This window comes from Chionomys nivalis, chromosome 8, assembly GCF_950005125.1.
Source record: "Chionomys nivalis chromosome 8, mChiNiv1.1, whole genome shotgun sequence".
Classification (NCBI taxonomy): domain Eukaryota; kingdom Metazoa; phylum Chordata; class Mammalia; order Rodentia; family Cricetidae; genus Chionomys; species Chionomys nivalis.
The window spans coordinates 17581755-17607185 of NC_080093.1; the positions used below are offsets into that span (position 1 = coordinate 17581755).

The 25431-nt window shown below is 38.8% G+C and overlaps 1 protein-coding gene and 1 pseudogene across 3 annotated transcripts in view; both read left to right on the forward strand.

Moving 5' to 3' along the window:
• The window catches only part of Hpse2 (heparanase 2 (inactive)), a 611174-nt gene that overhangs the window by 381249 nt on the left and 204494 nt on the right, over window positions 1–25431 (forward strand). For 2 of the 3 annotated variants that reach the window (XM_057778996.1, XM_057778997.1), the window contains one exon: window positions 18473–18644. In XM_057778996.1, coding sequence (XP_057634979.1) covers window positions 18473–18644 — 172 coding nt within the window. Of the gene's footprint in view, window positions 1–1821; window positions 1996–18472; window positions 18645–25431 lie in introns of all 3 variants that reach the window. The other variant, XM_057778995.1, reaches the window with a different exon arrangement.
• On the forward strand, window positions 6550–7504 carry LOC130879226 (spermidine synthase-like; annotated as a pseudogene).

Sequence of the window (25431 nt, forward strand, 5' to 3'; positions counted from 1 at the left end):
ACAAGATTCCAGTGAATGAGAACTTTTGAGATATGGCTGTGCTGAGCGCAAGGCTGATGACTTCCCCTGTTCTCTAAAGCTAGAATCAAAACCTTTGGACAAATCTTCTTTTTTCTTCTACTTCTGTTTCTTTTTTTTTAAATTTGATTAAAATATAACCATATCATCCCCCTCCATCTCTTCCCTCTAGTCCACCCTACCCTCTGTCACTCCCACACTCTCTTTTAAACTCAAGGCTTCTTTTTAAAACTTCTACTCATTACATATATGTGTAGTAAATATATAAGTTAAGCCTACTGGGCCCATTTAATATTGCTTATGTGTGTGTGTGTTTTATAGCTCAACATGAGATCGGATAATCATTTAGAGGCTCCTTCCTGGGGAAGACAAATTCTCTTCCTCTCAGCAGTCATGCCTCAGAGCCTGCAGTTCTTCATGTAGGGGTAGGGCCCCATGAGCGTTCTCCCTCCATATTGGCATGTCAACTGCTATTGTTTAAGCAGCCATATTGTTAAGATTTAGTGGGTAGCTTCCCTGTCATATCTATAAGATAGAATCTTGCAGTATTCTTTCTGGTATTGAAAACTGATGGAAGTTTTTTTTTTATTTTTTATTAAAAATTTCTGCCTCCTCCCCGCCTCCGCCTCCCATTTCTCTCCCCCTCCCCCGCTCCCCTTCCCCTTCCTGTCCAGCCCGAAGAGCAGTCAGGGTTCCCTGCCCTGTAGGAAGTCCAAGGTCCTCCCCCCTCCATCCAGGTCTAGGAAGGTGAGCATCCACACAGCCTAGGCTCCCACAAAGCCAGTACATGCAGTAGGCTCAAAACCCAGTGCCATTGTTCTTGGCTTCTCAGCAGCCCTCATTGTCCGCCATGTTCAGAGAGTCCGGTTTTATCCCCTGCTTTTTTAGACCCAGTCCAGCTGGCCTTGGTGAGCTCCCGTTAGATCAGCCCCATTGTCTCAGTGGGTGGGTGCACCCCTCGCGGTCCTGACTTCCTTGCTCGTGTTCTTCCTCCTTCTGCTCCTCATTTGGACCTTGGAAGCTCAGTCCGGTGCTCCAGTGTGGGTCTCTGTCTCTGTCTCCTTCCATCGCCAGATAAAGGTTCTATGATGGAAGCTTTTAGGGTGAGAGAAATTGATGACAGCAATGAAGGAAAGATGATTGGCAGGGTATAAAGAATCTAGAAATAAATGGGCATTGTAGTAATTTATCCAAATGGAATGAGAACCAGAAATGAGTTACTGCAGCAGAAAAAATCAAGGGATAGGGTGGATATGAGACATTTGATATCAAGGTATTGGTTCTGGGTTTATGATAATAAACATATATGCAAAATGGTTATAGGATTTCCATCTCAAAAAATACTAGAAATGTGGACCAGAGTGAAATGCCTTGGAACTCTTGGTCAACTCAGTTATTTTCTAGTTAGTCTTTTGTAACTTTGTACCTTAACATGATTACTGTCAGTAAAGCATGAATATAGATTTAAGAGTACTAGAACTTTTGATTTCCCCCCCCAAAATCTAGGAAGCCAGCTACTGTGAGAAATCTTCCTTCCTCTCTTAAACATCAACAATTGCACCTTTTGTTAACAAGCAGATGCACTGTGAGCTAGGCTTGTTGCCAATTTGCAAGCTCTGTCTGAAATTCTGAATACTGCTTCCCCAAAATCATCTCAAAGTGCATCCCAGGTCAGAAGGTAATAGTCTCTTTTAGAAGCGTGTCTGTGCATTTCCTTACTAGCAGGAAAGGCTTTCTGTAGAAGCTAATATTTTCCTTTTGTTGAGATTTGAAAGTTATAAGCCTTTCTCTGCTTCTTCCCAGCCAGGTCTCTAGACAAACTTTATAACTTTGCTGATTGCTCTGGACTCCACCTGATATTTGCTCTAAATGCACTGCGTCGTAATCCCAATAACTCCTGGAACAGTTCTAGTGCCCTGAGCCTGTTGAAGTACAGTGCCAGCAAAAAGTACAACATTTCTTGGGAACTGGGTAATGGTAAGTAAGGATGTCATTTCCTATGAATTGATAAAATAAAGGGGAAAATAAGTTGACTTGAAATATAATCTTAGTCAGTGGCTCCCTTTTGGGGTTTGGCCTAGAAAACAGTTGGACTACTTGGACACTGAGTTGACTGTTGTCTTAGAGTTTCTCTTACTGTGATAAGACACCGTGACCAAAAGCAACGTGGGGAAGAAGGGGTTTATTTGATTAAATCCCAAGTCACAGTCAACATAATTAGGCCAAAACAGGAACTCAAACAGGGCAGGAACCTGGAGGTAAGAGTTGATGGAGAGACCATGGAAGGGTGCTGCTTACTTGCTTGCTCCTCACGATTCACTCAGCCTGATTTCTTACAGACCCCAGGACCACCAGCCCAGCGGTAGCCCCACCCACCATGGGCTTGACCCTCCCCCATCAATGACTATTAATAATTGCCCTACAGGCCTGACTACAGCATGATCTTTTGAAGGAATTTTCTCAATTCTCTCCTCTCAAATTACTCTTGCTTGTGTCGAGTTGACAAAAAACTAACCAACATAATTGCCAATATGGCCTAAGACCAAAATAGTTAAGGACAATAGATTTAATTAATTCATACCACATAGTTCTTTCTAGAAACCTCCTTCCATATATTGTATATTGTGGCCCCCCATACACACAGAAAAGAAAAAGAGAAAGAAGGAAGGAAGGAAGGAAGGAAGGAAGGAAGGAAGGAAGGAAGGAAGGAAGGAAGGAAGGAAGGATTAGTATGTTGATCAGTCACTAACAGCTTGATGTTAAGCCAGATAAAATCTGAGCTGTATTATGCAGTGCATAGTCTAGAGACTATGGCCCTGAAAGATGATCCTTATAAAATAGCTCGTTGGTTCTTTGCCAGACAAATTCTTGGAGCACCACATGCATTGCACAGGTGCACTTGCTCATATTTATTGCACACTAGAACTTGAAGTTTTCTTAACAAGAAGGCAAGGGAGAAGAAAAATAGGAAGAAATTCCATATTTTTAATAGCATTCATAAATGGAATCCAACTTTCATCTTCTTCTCTCTTCTGTTCTCTCTTCCATTCCTGGAATAGAGAAAATTTAAAAAGAATTGTGGCATAAAGTAATAAAGACTTTACTAAAGCAGAAGATAAATGGTCTGGCTCTGTTTGTTTGTTTGTTTTTAATATATTTTGTTGCATAACTAAAATTTTTTATTTTTTTAAAACTAGCTACAGATAAACTAGAAAATCAAACCTTACTTATGAGTGATTGATGGGAATACTTTTTCAGAGTTTTTGAGCTCTTGGAGCATGAGTTTGTTCAACTAAAATAAATCTTCATCTGATGTAACTGGAGCAGTTGGGTAGTAAGATCTAGTGAGAAGAGAGCAATATGCATCTTTCTATATAGTTATCTATTAAGAATTGCCCCCTGATTTATTCTTGCCTTCAAACTGCCCTACACAGTTCAAAGGAGGAATGAAGTACATTCAAAGAGCGCTATTACTTGGCCACAAAACACATGATTCTCGCCATCATTCTTTTAAATGCCTCTTTAGAGCCTAATAAAAGTAAGGATAATTTGGAGGGAGGTAAAAAGGCAATGACATGGATGTGAAAACAGTGAAGACGATGGGGCTGTAGAAGCACAGACCAAATTCATGAATTTAAAATGGTAGCAAAGCAGAACGAAAGCTTGAGTTGACTTGTGTGTGTTTGGTGGGTCAGTTTTGACTCTCTACCCTGGACAGTTTTAGCATAGCCCTTTCTTTTTTCTTCCTTCTCTTCTCTTTTTTTTTTTTTTTTTTTTGGTTTTTCGAGACAGGGTTTCTCTGTGGTTTTGGAGCCTGTCCTGGAACTAGCTCTTGTAGACCAGGCTGGTCTCGAACTCACAGAGATCCACCTGCCTCTGCCTCCCGAGTGCCGGGATTAAAGGCGTGCGCCACCACCGCCCGGCTCTTCTCTTCTCTTTTGTGTGTCTTCTTTTCAACTTTCAGCCATATCAAGGACATTCTCACTTACCAAAACAACTTTCTGAAAAGGGCATGATAATTTTCAGATTTCAGGTAAATCTGAGAGAGAACAAACTGTGCTACTGCACATCAGTTAAGATCTCTTGTTATTCTTTGAAATTTCATATACTTCTTTAAAAATATCTTAAGTCTTTGATAGTTTCATTTCCACTCCTAACCTACCCATGTCAGTTTATCCTTTAGGGTTTCCAGATTAATTTGTTTTGCAGTGACTGGGTGCTTCTTGTATCAGAATCTGATCTTACACAATACCAATACATTCTGTTCCTAGTTTTCTGCATTGTATATGTGTCCTTTTCTTTTCAAAATTGTTTGCATGTTCACCATTCTTGTCTAGACTTGTTTCTCCAGTTTTCTGTCCATTTTTTTTCTATGATTTTATCTTTGGATAGAATGAATGACAAGGATATCGGCCAATCCTCGTCCCCCATCCTTCCATCTGCCCTTTCCTCCTAACTATCACATCATCTCCTGAGTAAACCCAGTGTGTGAAAAACCAAGTAAGGCATTTGCTTAGTCCAAGTGAAAGCCAGGAAATGTTCAGCAAAAGATAAATACATCTAGATGAATAGTACGATAATAATAACTTCTAGATGGCTGGATTTGAGGTGCCTAAATCTACTTTTTGATTTATTCTTCAAAGTTGAAGAATAATAAGGACTACAGTCACCAAAGCAAGCCATCCCTAACATCAAGAGGCAGCAATTAAGAATGTTTAGGATTCAAAGGTCTAAGAAGCAAGGCTTTCTTGACACAAAGTTTTTAGCAATTTTATTCTGTGTCTATGAAGTGTGTGTGATATTAAATAGCCACAAACTGTAAACTTTGTAATTGATTAATACTGACTGAGTGGTAATTTTAATATATTATATTTGTATTAGTCATCAGTAAACTAAGAGTAAAGAATAGTAGAGAATTCCAAAGCTGAGATGCAACTGGGGAAATTTAGAAGAATTTTAGTTCAGCTCTGCTCTAGCAAAGTAGTGTTCTCTTTTAGAAAACCATATTTAACAATAAAATTTACTATAAAATAATACACTACTTTTAGTTGAATGACCACAATTCTACATTTTGAGTTGCAAATTCATTATATAAATGCTTATTTCCATAAACTAGAAAAATCTCTTACAGTTAATTATTAAATAAGTGTCAAATCTTTATACCCACACCAGGTTCATATATGGTCATTTGTGCACTTACGATTTTTAGCTACAGAATTTGGTTCCTTAAAGTCTATTGAGTCATTTGACAAAACAAAAACTTTGGCTTTAGGAAACAGAGCTTTTAAAGATGATTATTATTGTCATACTAGCTACCCAGCTTTATTCATTCTTTCCTAGACATTTATTTGACTTTCATTCAGGATTGTAATGATAAATAGATAACTGTAACAAATAAATAAATAAATAATATTTATACATTTTTACAATGTATATCTGTATATGTGATAGCTTTGTAAAACCCAAATATGAGAGGAACCACAATTTTGAAGCATATTACCAGATATTTATGAGTATAAATCATAGCTTGGAAAAGTGTTTCAGAGTATAAAGTTTTGATGTTCAGACAAAACTAGTACGGGAAAATAGGAGGAGGAAGAGGCAAAGTGAAAACGCTAGTTTCTGTGTGCTTGCTTTTCCTCTTTCCTACTTCCAGTCTGCATCTCAATGCCACCTTCTCGTTCTTCCTGCCATGTACATTCCCACACACATAAACATGGTACTTATTCATTCTTATGCTATATATGCATATATATGTGCATTATATGTGTGTATATATATGTATATGTATGTATTGCGCACATAGTATGCAAAATACTGTGCTAAGTATAAGGTAGAAATGAAAGAATGTCCCTGAACCTCATGTTGGTTAATCTTGATTGAGGAAGAGTGCCTAGATGCCTCCAATTGTGTCTGTATTTCTAGAAGTGGAAACTAAGTGGAGGAAGGCCTGCCTGAATGTCCCTACTCACCACTCAACCTATAGAGTGGGGATTGATAATGGAATAAAAGAGAAGGGCATATACTAGTGAAAGCATTCTCTCTCTCTCTCTCTCTCTCTCTCTCTCTCTCTCTCTCTCTCTCTCTCTCTCTCTCTCTGCCAATCCTCGTCCCCCATCCTTCCATCTGCCCATTCCTCCTAACTATCACATCTGACTAGCACTAGGTGAAAAACTTTGCCACACACTCCTGTTGCCATGTTATTCTGCCTCACCTGAGACTCAAAATAAGGCAGTTGGTCAGTTCTGTACTGAAACCCTTAGTCAAAATCAGCTCCTCTTCCCTTAAAATTATTATCTGGGATACTTGTCAAAGTGATAGAAATTCCAATATACAAACACACACTTGCACACATGCATGCATGCACACACATACATACACAAAATTGGCACCAAGAAGTAGGATTGTCAATAAAAACTCTTAGCTGAAAAATATGTCTCAGGAACCTGTTTTTTAACTGGCTTGGGGGAGGATTGGAAATGTACACTGGAGAAGCCTTAGAATGATATAATTAGAGCCTGATAGGTGATTATGGTGACAGCGCTGATGGCCAGAAAGCCCGTAGGACTATGACTGTGTCAGGACTATGCTTGTGACATCTGACATGGAAATAAGAAATCCATTGAGAATTGTATTGGAGGGTCTCATTGTCTGTGACCCCTACAACCTGCAGTCCCAGGCCCATGACACCTATGATAGACCCCAAGTGAAGGCCCAGTCATGCCTAGGCCTGCCACCATCTGCAAAGTCTGGTTCCAAGAGACCTGCAGCCTATGGTCTAGCCAGGCCCTGTCACTGCAGATGGAGCAGCTGCTGCACCACCAGTGTTTGCTGTACCGAGACATCCTCATGTTCTGCAGTAAAACGTGCTGGGTTTGGATGGTGTCATCCAGTGCACCGCCAGGGGCAGGTTCTCACCCCAGGAGATAAATGCTAACCTGCTGCTCTATAGCCACCCAACCTGCCGAAGGTGCTGATCCCTGGGCTCGAGATGGGAGCATCCTGCTGGGAGTGGTGAAGCACTCCTCTAGTGAGCCTGGTCTAGCATGAGATAGATGAGCATGCCATCAAAGACTCTTAAGATGACCATGAGTAGTCATGGTCGTTGACTACTTCAGCTTCAAGCTAACCTTTCATGATAGTAATGGCTCTGAGTTCATGAAACAGAACCAGGATGCCTTCAACCTCATCATTATCAACTTCTCAGACCCAATGGGTTTTGCTGAGAGTCCCTTCAAGGTGTCCAATTACCAGCTCATGGAAACAGCACTCAGGGAAGACGGCATCATTTACTGCCAGGGCAAGTGCCAGTGACTGCACCTGGACCTCGTCAAAGAAAATAGGCACTTCTGCAAATCCTTGATCCCTGTGGTGAATTATACCCACTTCACCATCCCACCCACCCCAGAGGCCAGATTGACTTCATAATGTGTAGCAAAATCCTATCGCCAACTTCCTGACACAGGCCCAGGTGGAGCAGGTGTAGCCAAAACTATAATTCTGACCACACAACCTTATGCAAGGCTCTGAATGACATAAGCTGCCCACTGCAACATCACCCAAGACCTCAATCAGACTGGAAAGAGGAACTTCCAAGGTGTCTGGGGCCCCACAAGCCTTGGACCAGATTCCCAGGTGGCTCTCACTTACCAATCAAGTGTTACAGGCCCCAGAATGCTGCCTGGCCTGCTGGGTGAACTCTGTGTGTGTGTCTCTGTCTATTTCCTACAGTGCTGTCTATGGCCTCTGTTGTCCAGCAAAAAAACATGTGTTTTTATAACAAGCACAAAAAGAGAAGTGTATTGGAGGCCATTCATGTTACATTGTGACTAAGAAATTATCTATTTCTGTCCATTCCCTGACACTTTGTAGGAGGCTTAGATTAAAGGTGATGGACTAATTAATCTGTCAAAAGAAATTTTATTGCATCCAGTCCTGAGTTCAGTCTATAGGAAGAGTTTTGATGATTGCCTTTGTCTGTGTTTATTGTAAACTTTGGGAGAATAAAAGAATAGAAAGATTTGAAGATTTTGAATAACTTCCAGCTTAGGCAAAAGACACGTGCTCAAATTTGGGACTAAGGAGAGTGTGGCGGTTGAAGACACTGCTTTTATTTTTAAAATGATAACATATGCTTTGCACCAGAACAAGAAAGAAAGATACCTTGAGAGTGTCTTGGAAGATGGCCAGACCCCACCCATTGCAGAACCAGAGGTATAAAGGAGTAAATTTATTTGAAATATTTTGCTTGAGGGAGAGAGCCTCCTGGAGAAGTGTTGCCACACATCCAACAACCCATGTGCTCTTCTGCTGAAGCCAGGGTCCAGAAGGGCCAAGTAGTTGCTTGGGTTGTAGCACACCTTGGTGTTGTCCGTCTGTCGCTTGGTTTTTAGGCAAGCAGAACATGAGAGACACGGGGTCATGATTGCTTCTACCCAGATTTCAAATGAAAGCCTAGAAGGCAGGCAAATGTGCAGCAGGGATAGAAACCTTCCTTACAGGGGTACCCAGAAGAACAATGCAGGAGGCTCGGAGAGTGAAGCTGGATGTGTGCTGGAGACCACAGGAAGTTGGAGACTCTTGGAACATGGAACACTTGCCAAGGAAATACACAGTCAAGGGAAGAAGCTGTTCAGGAAAGAGAGACGGGTGGTCTGAAATTCACAAGACAGCAGGTTTGCGATTGCCTAAGCCCTTTGAAGCTCATAGCACATCACCATGTGCTCCAGATGCTGGACCTGCATCCACAGTATAGTTTGCCCTGCTGAATTTCAGTTTTACTTTGGTTCCATCCCTCCATATACTCTCATTCTTCCCCTTGGAATTGGCAGTACTTACTCTGTGCCACTGTATACTGAAAATGTCTCTTTTTTTATTTTATAGAGGCTCACAGTTACGTGTTTGCAGAGGAGGGGAGAAGAGGAGGGCTGAGGAGAACTTGAGGGAATGGGATAGTTGAGATGGAGGAAGGTCAGAGATGAGAGCAAGGAAAGAGATATCTCGATTGAGGGAGCCATTATAGGGTTAGCTGAAACCTGTCTCTAGAAAAATTCCCGAGAATCCACAAGGATGACCCCAGATAAGACCCTAAGCAATAGAGGAGAGGGGGCCCAATCTTGACTTGCTCTGTAGTCAGACTGATGAATATCTTAAATATCACCACAGAGCCTTCATCCAGCAACTGATGGAAACAGAGGCAGAAACCCACATCGGAGCACTGGACTGAGCTCCCAAAGTCCAGTGGAAAAGTGGGAGGAGTGAGAATATGAGCAAAGAGGTCAAGTCCATGATGGGGGCACCACTGAAACAGCCCACCTGAGCTAATGGAGCTCACCAACCCCAGCTGGACTGGGAAGGACAAGCATAGGACAACTAGTCCCTCTGAATGTGGGTGACAGTTGCATGGCTGGGACAGACTGAGGGGCCACTTGCCGTGGCACCAAGATTTATCCCTACTGCATGTACTGGCTTTTGGGGATCCTATTCTCTTTGGATGCATACCTTTCTCAGCCTAGATATAGTAGGGAGGGCCTTGGACCTTCCACAAAGCAATGTGCCTTGCCCTCTCTGAGGATGGGATGGGGTGGGATTGGAGGGTGTGTGGAGGGAATAGGAGGAGGAAGGGAGTGGGAACTTGGATTGGTATTTTTAAAAAATCAAATAATAATAAAAAAGGAAGAAACCTTTGGATTTAAACTCTTGAGCTATGTTGGAACTATTGAGAGTTTGGTAAAGGATTCATGTATTTTAAGAGGGAATATACAGAATAAAGAACATGTAGCCTTCTTGAATTTATTACCTAAAACCAAAGATAGGATAAATTTAAAATTATTACTCATTACTACTATAAAAAGAGGGTTTTTTTAATTTGAAAAAACTAAATTACAAATTATGAAAGTTGTTAAGCCAACATAAAATGTGAATTAAAATATATATTAATGCACAAAATTATAGATAAATTAATAGATATTTTCTCGAAAAACCAAAAAAAATATTTTAAAGAACTTAAGTAGCTTGTAGATATTGACTGTATTTACAGATATGTGACTTCAATGACATGTCAATGATTTCTCTAATTGAGTTTCACAAGCAACTGAAAACAATACAGCTTTTTTGCTTATAATATTGAATATGTACCAGTGGGTGACAATTTACAAGACATGAGACCAAATTCTGAATCTTATTAAAAAGACTTTAAGCCATGATTCTGATTACATGGCATCCTAGAAAAAGCAAAACCATATATAGAAAGTAAGTGGAGTTCTGAAGAAATAAAAAGGGAATGTGCTTGTGGAGCAGGCAGAATGTTTAAGATAATAAATTAACTCAATATGTTACTAGAACTATGGATGCAATATCTCTTGGGCCTTCCAAAGTCCACACTACTATATAATACAAAGAGTATGCCATAATTTCAGATTATAGGCTTCAGTGCCAAAATAATGTATCAGTATTGGTTTATCAGCTGTAACAATATACCAAGCCAAGGCAAGACATCTATAATATAAGAAATTGAGTATGTGTTTGTGTGTGTACATGCCTGTGTGTGGTGTATACGTGCCTAAAGGAGGGGAGCACTAACTATGCGGGTCTCTCGGTATTGTATGCTTGCTCTCTGTACCATTAAAATTATTCTAAAATACAAAACTGAAATACACTAAGAAAAATAGATTATGAACCATGATGAAAATGCACACTTTAGAAAAATGAATGTAATTTTCTGTGTTGGTTTCACTTCGTATTAAACAAAACACTAGAAGTAGTTGATAGAATATTGTTAAACAGAATTAACATGGACACATCTCAAAAGAAGACACACAGATGGCCAATAACCACATGAAAGCATATTTAACATCATTAGCCACCATAGAAAAGTAAGTCAGTATTTCACCAGTAAGTGTGTTAGCCATAGGTTTTTCTTATACAATCTCTATTAGGCTAAGGAAGTTTTCCTTCTAGTAAGAGTTTGGTGGGAGGATTTATTATTTGCCAAATGCATTTTTGTGTTTCCCATATTGATGATTCAACTCTGGTTGTTTAATCCATCAAAACAATAGTTTATATTCCTTGGATTGATATTAAATCAACTTTGCATTCCTTGCATTAGTCCCACTGGATCATAAAGTTTGATTTTTTTTGTGCATGCTGTTGAAATTGATTTGTATTTATTTTGTGGAGATTTTTTGTATCTGTGTTTATGAGGAATATTCATCTGTAGTTTTCTCTTAATGACTATGTATACCGTTGGTAATAGAAAGAAATTGTGAAGTATGCTCCCTTCGTCCATTTTCTGGAAGACTTGTGAAGAATTGATATTTCTTCCAATGCTTAATTAATCTATCTGAGTCTAGGCTTCTGAGAGAAAAAGGATTTTTTTTAGTTCAATGTATCTTTTCTTTTTCATGTTTTTTAGTGTTGCAACTTTCTTTGAGTTTGGTGCATTGTTTATTTTATGAAACAAAGAGTCTTTCTGTGACTTAGGCTGGCCTCAGGCTTGCTATGTATCTCATGCTGGCCTTGGACTCCTAATTCTGCTGCCTCTCAACCTTCTAAATGTTAGGATTACATGTATGAGCCACCAGACTAAGCTAAGTCAGTTTTAATAATGTGTTTTTTTCTTGAGTCTTTTTCCTCAATTCACTGTCAAAATCATTTCCCCAAGGTGATAACCTTCACCAGTTTAACTCTTTGAGGTCCTTATGATCCATCATTATTCATTTGTTAGTCAGTGATTTTTATGCTTCCTTCCTTAGTCTACCTAAAGGAATGTCAATCAACTTTTTCATTCATTGATTTTTTTCTCATTTTAATTACTTCTTTTAATTTTAGAGATTATAACATAATTACATCATTTCTCCTTTCCCTTTACTTCCTCCAGCTTTCCCACATGCCTCGTCTTGCTCTCTTTCTAAAATTAATCAATTGATGTTACATATATATGCGTATATTTATATACATATGTATCCCTAAACATAACCTGCTTAGTCTGTATAATATTACTTGATGTGTGTTATCAGGGCTGATCATTTGTTACTGGAAAACCAATTGGTATGCTGTTTCCCAGAGAAAACTGTTTCTCCCACTCAGCATTTTTTAGTTGTTTGTACTCCTTTTGTTTAGGGTTTAAGCTGCATAGTCTCCCCTTGTCTACTTTGGCATGTCCTTGTGCAGGTTTAAGTGGTCATGTTGGTAAGATTTCATTTGTGTGTGTGTGTTGTTGTAATATGAGCGGCAGGGCTGCGTCCCCAGCACCCAGCCGCCCGCATGGCTAGCTTATGCCCCGAAATAATTACACGGAAACTGTATTCTTTTAATCACTGTCTGGCCCATTAGCTCCAGCCTCTTATTGGCTAGCTCTTACATATTGATCTAACCCATTTTTAATATTTTGTGTAGTACCACGAGCTGGCTTACCAGGAAAGATCTTAACCTGCGTCTGTCTGGAGTGGGAGAATCATGGCGACTCAGTGACTCAGCTTTTTTCTCCCAGCATTCTCTTCTGTTTACTCCACCCACCTAAGGGTTGGCCAATCAAATGGGCCAAGGCAGTTTCTTTATTAGTTAACCAATGACCTTCCTCCATCAGTGTGTGTGTGTGTGTGTGTGTGTGTGTGTGTGTGTATAAACAGAAAGACAAGAGCATATCAGGTACCACCCTCAATTTCTGTCCATCTTATTAGTTTGCGATAGGGTGTTCACTGGACCAGAAGCTTACCTTTTTTCTGCTAGGCTGGGTGGCCAGCAGTCTCTCAGTTCTACTTGCCTTCACCCTGAAATACTGGGTACAGGCATGTAGAGCCTCTGCTTATTATATAGGAGAGAGGGATTTAAATTCAGGTCTTCTTGCTTGCTTGCTAAGTAAGTGTGCTTACTCACTTAGGCATCTTCCTAGTCACCTTTTTCATTTTTTTCTATTTTTTTAATCAAAAGAATTTTTTTGCGGGGGGGGGGGGCAATCCAGTGAATACTGAATCCACCTATGTTTATTATTATCTTCAAATACCCCAATCCAAAAGAGGGGAAGAAAGAAAAGTCCTCTTTTTCATGATACCCAAAACACTTAGTAACCACACCCAGGTCAAGATATCCTGTTAGTAGCCACACCTTAAGTCAAATCTCAGTCAGTAGCCTTGAAGGAGCAAGAATAGGCTTGAACTCTCTGACCTTTAGTTGAGGTGGTACAGATCCTCCTCTTCTGTGGACCATCATAATACCCAAAACACCAAGTAATTACACTCTAGGTCAAGATATCTTTGTTAGTATCCACACCTTAAGTCAAACCTCTTGTCAATAGCCTTGAAGGAGCAAGAATAGGCCTGAACTCTCTGACCTTTAGTCAAGGTGGAATGGACCCACTTCTGTGGGCTCCCGCACATGAACATTGTTTGCCAGGCGTGGTTTTGTTTTACCTGAAGTTTAAAATTTTTATACACAAATTTGAGCCTGTTTTTCTCTCCTCCAACTTCTCCCAGATCCTCCTTAACCACTCAACTTCATATTCTATCTTCCTCCATGTTCCCACAAAACTTTACAAAAACAAACATTAAACAAACCAACAAATGAAAAGGCAGGAAAAAAAAACCAAAACAACGAGAAACAAAAAGCTCACAAAACTCAAACCAAAACATGGAGCTTGTTTGTGTAAGCCAACTCCTCCAGGGCATGGGTCTTGCCCTGAAGTGTGGTTGATATACTCCATAACATTCCATTGGAATAAACTGATCGGTTTCCTTTGCTGTAGATTTCTTCATTATAGATGCTACTTCACATCCACTTATCCTTCTCAGTCCTGAGATCCTGCCTGGCTTGAACCTGTGCAGGTCTATGAGTGCTGCCATAGTCTCTATGAGTTCATAGGTACATAAGTCCTTTTGGTCTGGAAGTTCTGTTTCCTTGGAGTCATTACTACATCTAGCTCTTAAAATCCTTCTGTCTCCTCTTCTACATAGATCCCTGAGTCTTGGGGGAGTGCTGTCATGACCCACAACCTAGAAGTGATGCCATCCACAGTGGGTTGGATCTTCCCACTTCAGTTGCTACTATCAAGACAATCCCCAATGAACATGCCACAGGCCTACCCAATCCAGGGTGCTTCTAGATAGTGTCAAGTTGACAGATAAAAACCGTCACAGAAATCAAATGTTCTAGACCAGGGTGTTTCTGGTAGCACTCAGCTGTGCTGCAGCACGTGACTTGGCTCTGAGCACATACTGCACATGCTTTGAACTGTATTTACCTTTGTCTTGGGCACCCTGAATGCTGCCTGTCACACCTCAGCTCAGATTTGAAACTGTTGTGAATTATGAATTTCTTCCTAAATACAGTTTTCAGCTCTTACAATATATATATATATATATATATATATATATATATATATATATATAAAATTATGGAGAGCAAAGATTTCTAATATTTTGTGACATTACTTCTCAGTATTAAAATAGCAAATTAATATTATTTCCAGATTGGATTATGTCAGAAAGTTTGGTTTTAAAAGCTGGTATTTGAATGCTAACTTGAGTTTCATTTTTAAAAATTATTAAGTTAATTTTGCTTGGGATTATGACAGAATTTTCAATAAATTTCTGAAATGGGTCCATGCACAATTTTTCTACTTTTTACAAGTCATTTTGTACTTTTATTTATTCACAAAGAAGTGTTGGAAATATTGATGATTATATAGTCAGAGTATCAATCAACTCTGAAAACATGGAAGATACTTATGTTCTTCAGGAACAAATATTCATCCAAGATTTAATATTTATTTGTTGGTGTATATTGGGTGCTTTACCAGAAAATGTCTGTGCACTATGTGAGCACAATGCCCAAGAAAGCCAGAAAATGGTATCAGGTCCCTTGTGGCTGGAGTTACAACTGTGTACATGCTGGGAAATGATCTCTGATCCTCCTAAAGATCAGCCAGTACCCTTAACTGGCTCTTATGTCTCTCCATCCCTATGGTTTAATTCTTTATTTAAAATAAACATGTCTATATATCTCTTTAGTGTATAATATGTTTTCATCTTTAACAACTGATAAACTTTTGTGTACCAAAAAATTAAAGTTACCTTCTTTCTTGTAATAAGATGTATTTGCTATTTTTATTTTATGTGTATGGGTACTCTGCCTGCATGTATGTGCATGGAGGTCATAAAAGGGAATGAGATACCCTGATATTGATATTAAAGATAAATAGCTGTCATGTGGGTATTGGTAACCAAATTCAGATCCTCTGCAAAACCAGAGTGATATGGGATTCCCCTCTGTTTGTTATGAATATGTTTTATTACCATTGGTTAATAAAGAAGCTACTTCGGCCTATGGCAGAACAGAGTAGAGCTAGGTGAAAAAACTAAACTGAATGCAGGGAGAAAGAAAGACCCAAAAAGAGGAACATGGGATGTACTCACTCATATTTGGTTTCTAGCCATAAATAAAGGACATTGAGACTATAATTCGTGATTCTAGAGAAACTAAATAAGAAGGTGAACCCAAAGAAAAACATATAAGCATCCCCCTGAATATTAACCTTCATCAGGCGATGAAAGAAGACAGAGACAGAGACCAATATTGAAGCACTGGACTGAAGTCTCACGATCCAAAGGAGGAGCAGAAGGAGAGTGAGCACGAGCAAGGAACTCAGGACTGCGAGGGGTGCACCCACACACTGAGGCAATGGGGATGTTCTATCGGGAACTCACCAAGGCCAGCTGGCCGGGGTCTGAAAAAGCATGGGACAAAACCGGTCTCGCTGAACATAATGGACAATGAGGACTACTGAGAACTGAAGAACAATGGCAATGGGTTCTTGATCCTATTGCACGTAATGGCTTTGTGGGAGCCCAGGTAGTTTGGATGCTCACCTTAATAGACCTGGATGGAGGTGGGTGGTCCTTGGACCTCCCACAGGGCAGAGAAACCTGCTTGCTCTTTGGGCTGAGGAGGAAGGAAGACTTGATTGGGGGAGGGGGAGGGATTGGGAGGTGGTGGCGGGGAAGAGGCAGAAATCTTTAATAATTAAATTAATTAATTAATAAAAAAAAAGTAGAGTCAGGGAGACACCGTGTAGCTGCCAAAGGAGAAAGAAGGTAGAACCTTACCAGTAAGCCACAGCCTCGTGGAAGTACATAGATTAATTGAAATGGTTAATTTAAGGTATAAGAGCTAGTTAGGAATGTGCCTGAACCATTGGCCAAACAGTGTTGTAATTACTATAGTTTCTGTGTGATTATTTGGGTCAGGGTGGCCAGAAAACAAAAGTGCAGTCTCCATTTGCAGCAGAGTAGCCAGCCAGTGCTCATAATCACAGAGCCATCTCTCCAGTCCCCAAATTTAATTTATCAGTAACTGTTTGATTATACAGATATGCACGAGGTCACATAAAATTTATGATGACTTAACTCATTACCATCTGTTTTCAAACAGCACTAATCTGAATACAGATTAACACAGAAACATTGTTTTAGTGTAGTGTTTCCCAGAATTTGGGGTTTATCATCTCACTCTCTTCTTAGCTCTTTTGTTGCTGATTTAAAACTCAATATTAAATCTTTTTTTGTTTTTCTATATGCACTGCATCATTTCAGTTCAGGAGTTTCCATTTGATTCTTTTTATAGTGTTTTATATGCCAAATAATTTAATGTTAAAGGCTTCAAAGAGACACTTACTATTGACTGTTCTTTTTCTTTTCTTGTGTATGTTAACACTTTCCTATTTTCTTTCTGTACCTCATAATTTTGATCTTGAATGTAATTCATTTTAAATAATATATTAGAGGAATTCAGAAATTTTAGTTGTCCATCCCAGAAGTTGAGTTTGTTACTTTTTGTTGGTTTTTAACTCACCAGGACTAATGCTCTAGTCTTTTACTCTTGCATCAGGTACTTTCTGATATCTCCAGTTGAAAAACTTAATCCCTTGGGGACTGGAAAGGTGGCTCAGTGGTCAAGAATATTATCTGCTCTTCCAGAGGATCCAACTCCAATTCCTGGCACCGACAGAGTGTATCATAACCTTTTGTAACTCCAGTCCCGGGGATCTGACAGCCTCTTTTGGCCTCTGAGGGCACCGCGTGCCCATGGTATACAGACATACACACAAACAAAGCATCAACACACATTAAATGTTTGTTTTTTCATTAATTTTTTAAAGATGTTTTTCAGGTCAACTTTCTAGGGGTTGCCTTCACATTGATACAACTTAATGATAAGCCAGTAATTGATCAGAAATGTGCTTACTAAACTTGAGACAGTAAGGCCAGGCCAGTAGATATGCTGATGAATGGGAAGCAGTAAATACTTGGGTATTAGCGTGCCATTCCGTGTCACCCCTGTGAGAGCCCTAGGGTCCGTATGCATGTGGGAATATGTAGATAGCTAAAGTTCTCTACAATCCCCCAAATATGCAGCCTTCAGTATTAAAGGCTGTATAAAAGAGATTATCAGTTTTCACTGTGGCTGTCTTATTCCCCCAAATTTCTCCTAAAATTTCATGTGAGTCTGATAATCTATGCCTTGTCTCTACATAAATCACAGCTTCAAACTATCTGAGATAATGGCTTTGGGGAATCGCAAGTTTAGCTACCTCTAACTGTTAAGAGCTGCTGATTTTTAGCGCCTTTCATATCCTTGCAGTCCTAAACTCAGGGAAAGTGGTTTGCTGGAAATGATTTCACTCAGCTACTTTGTTACTAGTGAATAGCAAGGGTGTTTTTCTTAAATTTGTGTGCAATAATTCTACTTATAAAGGTAACCCTTCTTACCATTTGTATTAGTTTCCTAGGCTTTGCAATAACAAATTGCTATGACTTAAAACAAAAGAAGCAAGTTTTCTTTTACTGTTTATGAAGCCACAAGTCTGAAATCAAAACATCAGGATGGTTGCTTTCTTCTGGAAGCTCTAAAGAAGAATCTGTTCCATTCCTCTCTCCTAGCTGCTGGAACTGCCAGACTTCTTTAGCACAGCAGCATCCCTCCAGGCTTTGTGTTTGTCATCACACAGCCTTTTGTCCCCTGTCTGAGTATCTGAAGGTCCTTTTCCTTTGTGTTGCAAACACAGCAGTTATTAGATGTAGGGCCCACCCTAATGCTGTGACTACATAGTAACATTAAATCTTCAATGACCCTATTTCCAAGTAAGCTCACCCAGTTCTGGTACACAAGTTTGGGAAGATGGTGTTCTAGTGACTACCACTCATTACAATGAGTGGTATCACTAAAATAAGTATGGTCTCTTTTGTGATTTGTGTTAGTTTTATGAAGATAAGTTTGGAATGAATGAAACATCAAGTTGGCACTGCTAACATGACAGTGTCTGTATTCCTTAAGAAAACTATGTTATCCTTTTGTTATTTTATTCATGCTAGCAAGAAAAAGGCACAGTTCTATGCAAAGGGAAGGGCTGGCAGAACCTCGCTCTTCTCCATTCTAATTTATATGTCTGTTTTTAATCTAGAGCCAAATAACTATCGGAGCATGCATGGCCGGGCAGTAAATGGCAGCCAGTTGGGAAAGGATTACATCCAGCTGAAGAGGCTGCTACAACCCATCCGGATATACTCCAGAGCCAGCTTGTATGGCCCTAATATTGGACGGCCCAGGAAGAACGTCATTGCTCTCCTAGATGGGTAGGTCAGATTATTTAGCTGTCCTTACAGTATTGCTCGTTAAATATAATGAAATGAAGTATTTGTGTTTATTCTGGCTATTTTCATATTTAAGAAAAAAGAGGCTTTCTCAAACTCCCCAACAGGAATTCTTCCACAAACAATAGCAGTCATCTGGAGGGCTCCTAGAGTCAGGGGTGGGAGGAGGCATATCTCTAAGTGGCTTGAACAGAATGCCTTATTTGCAAACAAAATCATTTAATATAGGATTTAATTGAATAATTTCATATATTTAAAAGATTGGAAAACATTACAAATATTTACAAATAAAAATAGAACCAAACTAATACTTCAGTAGCAGACATCACTCTGTACTATTGTTATCACATACTGCTTAATTTTAACTGACCTGACAAACATTTTTTGTTTGTTGGTGCAAAGAATAATGTGAAATGTTCTCTAACTCAGTTCTTTCAGCCGACTAGCCTCAAACTGAATAATGGATATGCCCATTCAGATCTAGTCTAGTTATATAGGGTTGGAAGAAATGCCTGTCCATGAATTTGTTGCCAGTAAATATTGCAATTAGAGGGAACCACAGTGGAGTGGGGGAGGCTTAATATGTTGAATCAAGGCCCAAAATGAAAATGTAACTGGAACAAATATAAGAGCAATGAGGTGGGGAGATTCACGTGTTATATGTGGTATGTAGTCTGAACAGGAATAGTTATCCTTCCAGTTCAAAGTTAGTAAGACCATTTCCAATGACATGTGTACAGCAAGCAGTTAGAGAAATAAATGTCCTGCAAGCATAAACAGAGATGGAAAGAAAGAAAACGGTGTCTCTGAATAGTTGTGTGTCTCGATGACTTCCTTGTCAGACTCCTTTCATTTCTGATTACCTAGTTTTGACATGAGCTTGTGAACATACCAGCCTTTACTTAAGGTCTAGGGAAGGCAGAGGGATTTATATAATAACAACACCAGAAAAGTGAAGTTGAATATTAGGCATTTTTCCATATAAGTCATTGAATTTTTACCTAAACTACCTTTCTTAATCTCTTCTTCTTTCCATCTCCCCTTTTCTTGCTCAAGGGCAATTTACTTCCTTTTTGTTGAAAAAGTGCATGGCTTTAGTCCCTACTCACTAGCTAGGCCTTCCTTTTGCATGCTTTCCCTGAACTTTGACATTTCTCTTTGCATGTGTGTGATGAGGAGTAGGACAGAGATGAAGAGGTGGCTTTTATTTTTCCTGTTATACTTTGTGTATAAAGATCAGTCACAATGTACTTATTCATATTTCACAAGTTCATAATAAAAATTTAATTTCTCTATCCTTTAAATCTATACTTTAATGATTAATGTGTCCCCATATGATCTACATTGTCATTCTAATAGTATGAAATGATATTAGTTGTTTATTCATTCTAAAGATATTTATTGAGCAACAACTATGTTCTAAGTAATATGCTAGCAACTGAGATAATATTAAACAAAACAAATACATTCTTTGCCATTCCAAGCTGTTCACTAAGTTGGGAGAGACATAGACATTAACAAGAAATGTAAAACCAGAACAGTATGAAGTAGATACATGGTTATACTAAGAGATGTGGCTTGATTGAATTAGGAATATCATGAAAACATTTCCTTGAAAAGTGTATATAAAGAATGATGGGTTGACTGCACAACATGAGAAGTGAAGGAGTGAACAGTATCAGTGGTTATTTTTGTTTATACAGTTTTAAAATGAAAACCATACAGAGACCCTGAAATTGAAAGCTGGCTGGGCTAGCTAAAGTGTCAGAGAAGTAAGGAAGAGCAAGTGTGTTCTATCAGGGTTTGTAGGCAAAAGGAAGGACTTGCTATTCCTTCTAATTGCATTCAGGGTAACATAGGATGTTTTAAGCTGGGGAAGGAAACTATTACATGGAAAGGATGTTGGGTATACTGTGGGAAATAGATTAGAGAGAAATCAGGAAAACTGATGTTAGGGTTGCTTTGGCAATGCAGGGAGGAAGTAATGGAGGCCTGGAGTAGAGTGATGGCAGGCAGCTGGAAGAAGAGCCTATGGGATAGGGTTGTACATTGTAAAACATACAATGATGTGATAGTAGAGAGTGGATGGTGCCATGTGCTTAAACAAAGAGACAGGAATCCTTCTGACTAAGTAGTTCTGAGAATACAACTGAGACTTCGTTTTAGTGCTATGAAACTAAATATAGATGTCAAGAATATCATTTAATAAGTGCGAAGAGATCAGGTTCTCTGTTAGAGATATCTATTCATTTGAGAAGTTTTTAGCACAGAGATGAAATTGAAAATCATGGGAATGGAGAAGATAAGTTAGCATACAAAAAGAAAAGAAAGGCATAGGTGATAGCCTAAAGAACCTGAAGAAGTAAGAAGGTGTAAGAAGAATCAGGCACATGAAGAAAATAGAATAAAGACAGAGACTTCTAACTAACAGGATGACAGAAAGGTGTTTTCTGGATTTGGCTGCATGTCAGTTGCTAATGCCTCAAGAGACAGCTCAGGAGAGGGCGGCTGAAGCTGGGTTGCAGTGGCTTGCAGAGTGGGGAATGAGAGAGAGCCAGCAATAATGTGGGCAAGAATATTTAGAATAACATTTACTGTGAAGAAACCCAAAGACAACTGAAGGGTGTTGTGTCATCAGGGAAGGTGGCTGCTCCTTCCTTTAATGCAGAATAGAGCAGAACAGGTTTCTGGGTTAAGTTATACCCAGAGAGAAGAAAAGGGGAATACAGCCAAGTTAAGACATCCTTTAAAGGAAAGAAATGAAAAGCAAAATTGTTGACCGTCTGCAGAGGACAATTTTCCCATGATAATATAAGATAAGAAACAACTATTTGTCTGCATTGAGAGGTTTAAAAAGTTATATTTATGAAGAGACCCTATTCCCACTTCAGTATGTGTGATTAAGATGTTGAGTTTGTGTACATGCTACTGACGTGAGTGCATGCAAGGTAGTGTGTTAGGAAAGAGCTCAGAAACTTCACACAGTGGTGAAAGAGAAGAGTGTGCTGTTATTTGACTATGAAGTGTCCCTCACAGGCTCATGTGTTGAAGGCTTGGTTTCTAGAAGGTGGCACTGTCTAAGCAAGTGTTAGAGTCATTAAGAAGTAAGGTCTAGCTAGAGGAATTGGGTCATGAACACTGGAAGGTTGTTCTGAGGAGATACAGCTTGCCCTGGCCTTTCCGGTTTCTCTGCTTCCCAGCCACCATGGTGTTCTGCTTTACATCATACACAACAAAATCAGCCAGGGCCTGAAACCATGAGCCCAAATAAACCCTCTCTCTCTCTTACTGTGTTTCTCTCGAGTGTTGGCCACAGCAACAGAAAGTCTGACAAACAAAGCATGTGGCTAGGGTTTTGGAGTGGCAACTTCCTCCATGTCTAAACGTGAAGTTGAACAAAAAACAAACAAAAACCAGAAAAATCCATTTAGGACGAAGAAAAATATAAATGAATATTTTTCTTTTATGTGACAAAATAAGGATTTAATTTTCTTAATATAGGTGTGTGAAAGAAATATCCCAGAAGCTTAACCAACAGAGCAAACATATCAGCACTGTAAATTAGCAGCTCGTAGCCTTTCCCAACTCTCTTGGTTATACAGGTACAATATTTCATAGTACAATGTTACATAGATGTGATCACGGTAGAGACATCATTTTGAGCACTAAATTTTTATACATTGCTTCATATAGCCCTTATTTCTGCATACTTCTCATAATTGTCAGTCTTAGTAAAAATAAATATCCATTGCATTAATGAACCAAAGTCTAACTAAGCATCCTTCCTCTAGTGAACATTTGGCCTCTTTCCAGTTTTTGCTTGTTATGTAGCACAACTATAAATATCTTTATACAAATAGATTTAAATTTTTATTTTGGGCTGTATCCAAAAAGTTGGGCTTCTGGATCAAAAATGTATATTAATTTTTATTACTTTATATTTGCTGCCAAATTTCTTTTCAGAATGTTTTCACTAGGTGAAAAACAGTGGTATATCACTGTAACACAGTGATGTTATACCACACAGCAATAAGTATTGACAGTATTATTAATTAACTTTGTCTAAATTAATGCAGGATCATGTTGCATGCTTGTTTATATTTTAATTCAAGAACAGCTGAATATTCTCCAACTCTTAGCGTTGTCTTGTTTCTCTTATTTATATATTTCTCTATTTATTTAAGGTTTTTTTTGTGTGTGTGTATGAGAAAGAGATGGGAGCATGTATACATGTATGTTCCTATGCGTGAGGGGCTGTGCTCAAGTATGAATGAGCATGAGGAAGCCAGAAGTCAACATCTGATCTCTTCCCTTTTTGCTCTCCCCAATTGTTGGTTATGTTTGTTTTAATTTTGAGAGAAGATCTTTTGTTGGTTGCTGAAAATAGTGGTTGCCATTTAGGTAGACTGAATGGCCAGTGAAACTCTAGAATCTGTCCGTCTCTGTACCTTACCCAGCACCGATGTTTCAAATATGTGCCACAGGGCCCAGATTTTACGTCCATGTTGGGAACCCAAGCTCAGGTCCGCATGCTTGCTCAGCAAGTGCTTTACACACTGAGCGATATCCCCAGCCCTGTCTTTATTTCTCTTATCCCAAATTTGATTAACAGTATAATAACCATTTTGCCTGCATTCCAGGCCATTCTTTATTAATCTTATTTTACAAGATAACTAATACCTACAAAGAGTAAATATAAAGAAATAATAAATCTCGGGACTGAAATCAATGAGGTGAAATTAACAGTATAAGAATCAACAAAATTGAGATGATTCCTTTTGAGAACATCAACAATATTGGCAAACATTTAGCCAAATTAACCAAAAGACACAGAGAGAAGACCAAAATTAATAAAATTCAAGATGAAAAGAGAGACATTGCAACAGACACTGAGGAACTTCAGAGAATCATAAGAACATACTTTAAAATAAGGAAAATGTAAAAGAAATGGATGAATTTATTGATATTATGATCTGACATAAATCAAAATTAAATAAACAATTCAAGCAAATTCATAACCCCTAGTGAAATAGAAGCAGTAGTTAAAGTCCTCTGATTAAAGTAAACTCAGGGCCAGGTGGATTCAGTATATCACTCTACCAGACGTCAAAGAAGAAATAACACAAATATTCAACTTATTCCACAAACAGGAACTGAAGAAACATTTCCTAGATTTTTTTATGAAACCAATATTTCCCTGATACCAAAACCACACAAAGACCCAACAACAAAAAGAAAATTATAGACCAGTATCCCATTTGAATATAAATGGAAAATTCTCAATAAAATACTTACAAACTGAATTGAAGAACACATGAGAAAAAGTAACCACCATGTCCTGATGTGGGAGTGTCATATATCAATCTGTTGATTTTATTGGTTAAGTAATAAAGAAACTGCTTGGCCCTCATAGGTTAAAACATAGGTGGGTGGAGTAAACAGAACAGAATGCTGGGAGGAAGAGGAAGTGAGCTCAGATGCAGGGCAGCTCCTCTGAGGAGCAGACGCCATGCTCCCCTCTCCCCAGCAGATGCGATGAAGTTCTGACCCAGGATGGACGTAGGCTAGAATCTTCCCGGTAAGTGCACCTTGGGGTGCTACACACATGAACAGAAATGGGCCAAGCAGTGTTTAAATGAATAGAGTTTGTATGTTGTTATTTTGGGGCATAAGCTAGCCAGGCGGCCATGAGCGGGAAGAGGCCCACAACTCCCACTACAAAGTCCAAGTTGGCTCATTCCAGAGATGCAGAGATGGTTCAACATACATACATAAGTAAATGTAGCCCATCATAAAAACCGACTGAAAAACAAAAGACACTTGATCATCTTATTAGATGCAGCAAATGTCTTTGACAAAACCCAACACCCTTTCATGATAATCCTGGAGAAAATAGGGATACAAGGGAAATACCTCACATAATAAAGACAATTTACAGCAACATCATCCAAAGTGTAGGGAAACTCAAAGCATTTTCACTAAAACCAGGAACAAGACCATGACGTTCACTTTCTCCATACCTCTTTAATATAGTGCTTGAATTCTTAGCTAGAGCAATAAGACAACTATAGGAGATCAAGGAGATACAGATAGGAAATGATGAAATCAGATATTATCAGTTTATATTGTTGTATATATGATGTGGGAGGTGATATATGATGTGAATATGTTTTATTGCCATTGGACGAGTAGCCTCCCCCAACATATATATGAAAGACTACATACAGACTCCACCAGAAAACTCCTACAACTGATAAACTCATTCAGTAAAGTAGCAGAATACAAAATCGGCACACAAAAATCAGTAGCCTTCCTTTATACAAATGACAAACATACTGAAATAGAAATCATGGAAGCAATACCTTTCACAATAGCCTCAGAAAATATCTTAGGATAACTCTAACCAACCAGATGAAAAACTTGTATAATAAAAGCTTGAAGAAAGAAACTGAAGAAGACACCATAAGATGCAAAGATTTCTCATGCTCTTAGATTGGTCAGATTAATATAATGAAATTACCAAAAATAGTCTATAGATTCAGTGTGATACAAATCAAAACTCCAACACAATTGTTAGTATAATAATAGTATTATTAATAAAATTGTTGAATATAAAAATATTAAATGATATTAAACTTTATATGAAAACACAAAAACACATGATTAGCTAAAACAATACTTGATAATAAAAGCACTGCTTGAGCTATCACCACTCAGATTTCAAGTTGTACTACAGGGTTAATAATAATAGAAACAACACTGACATAAA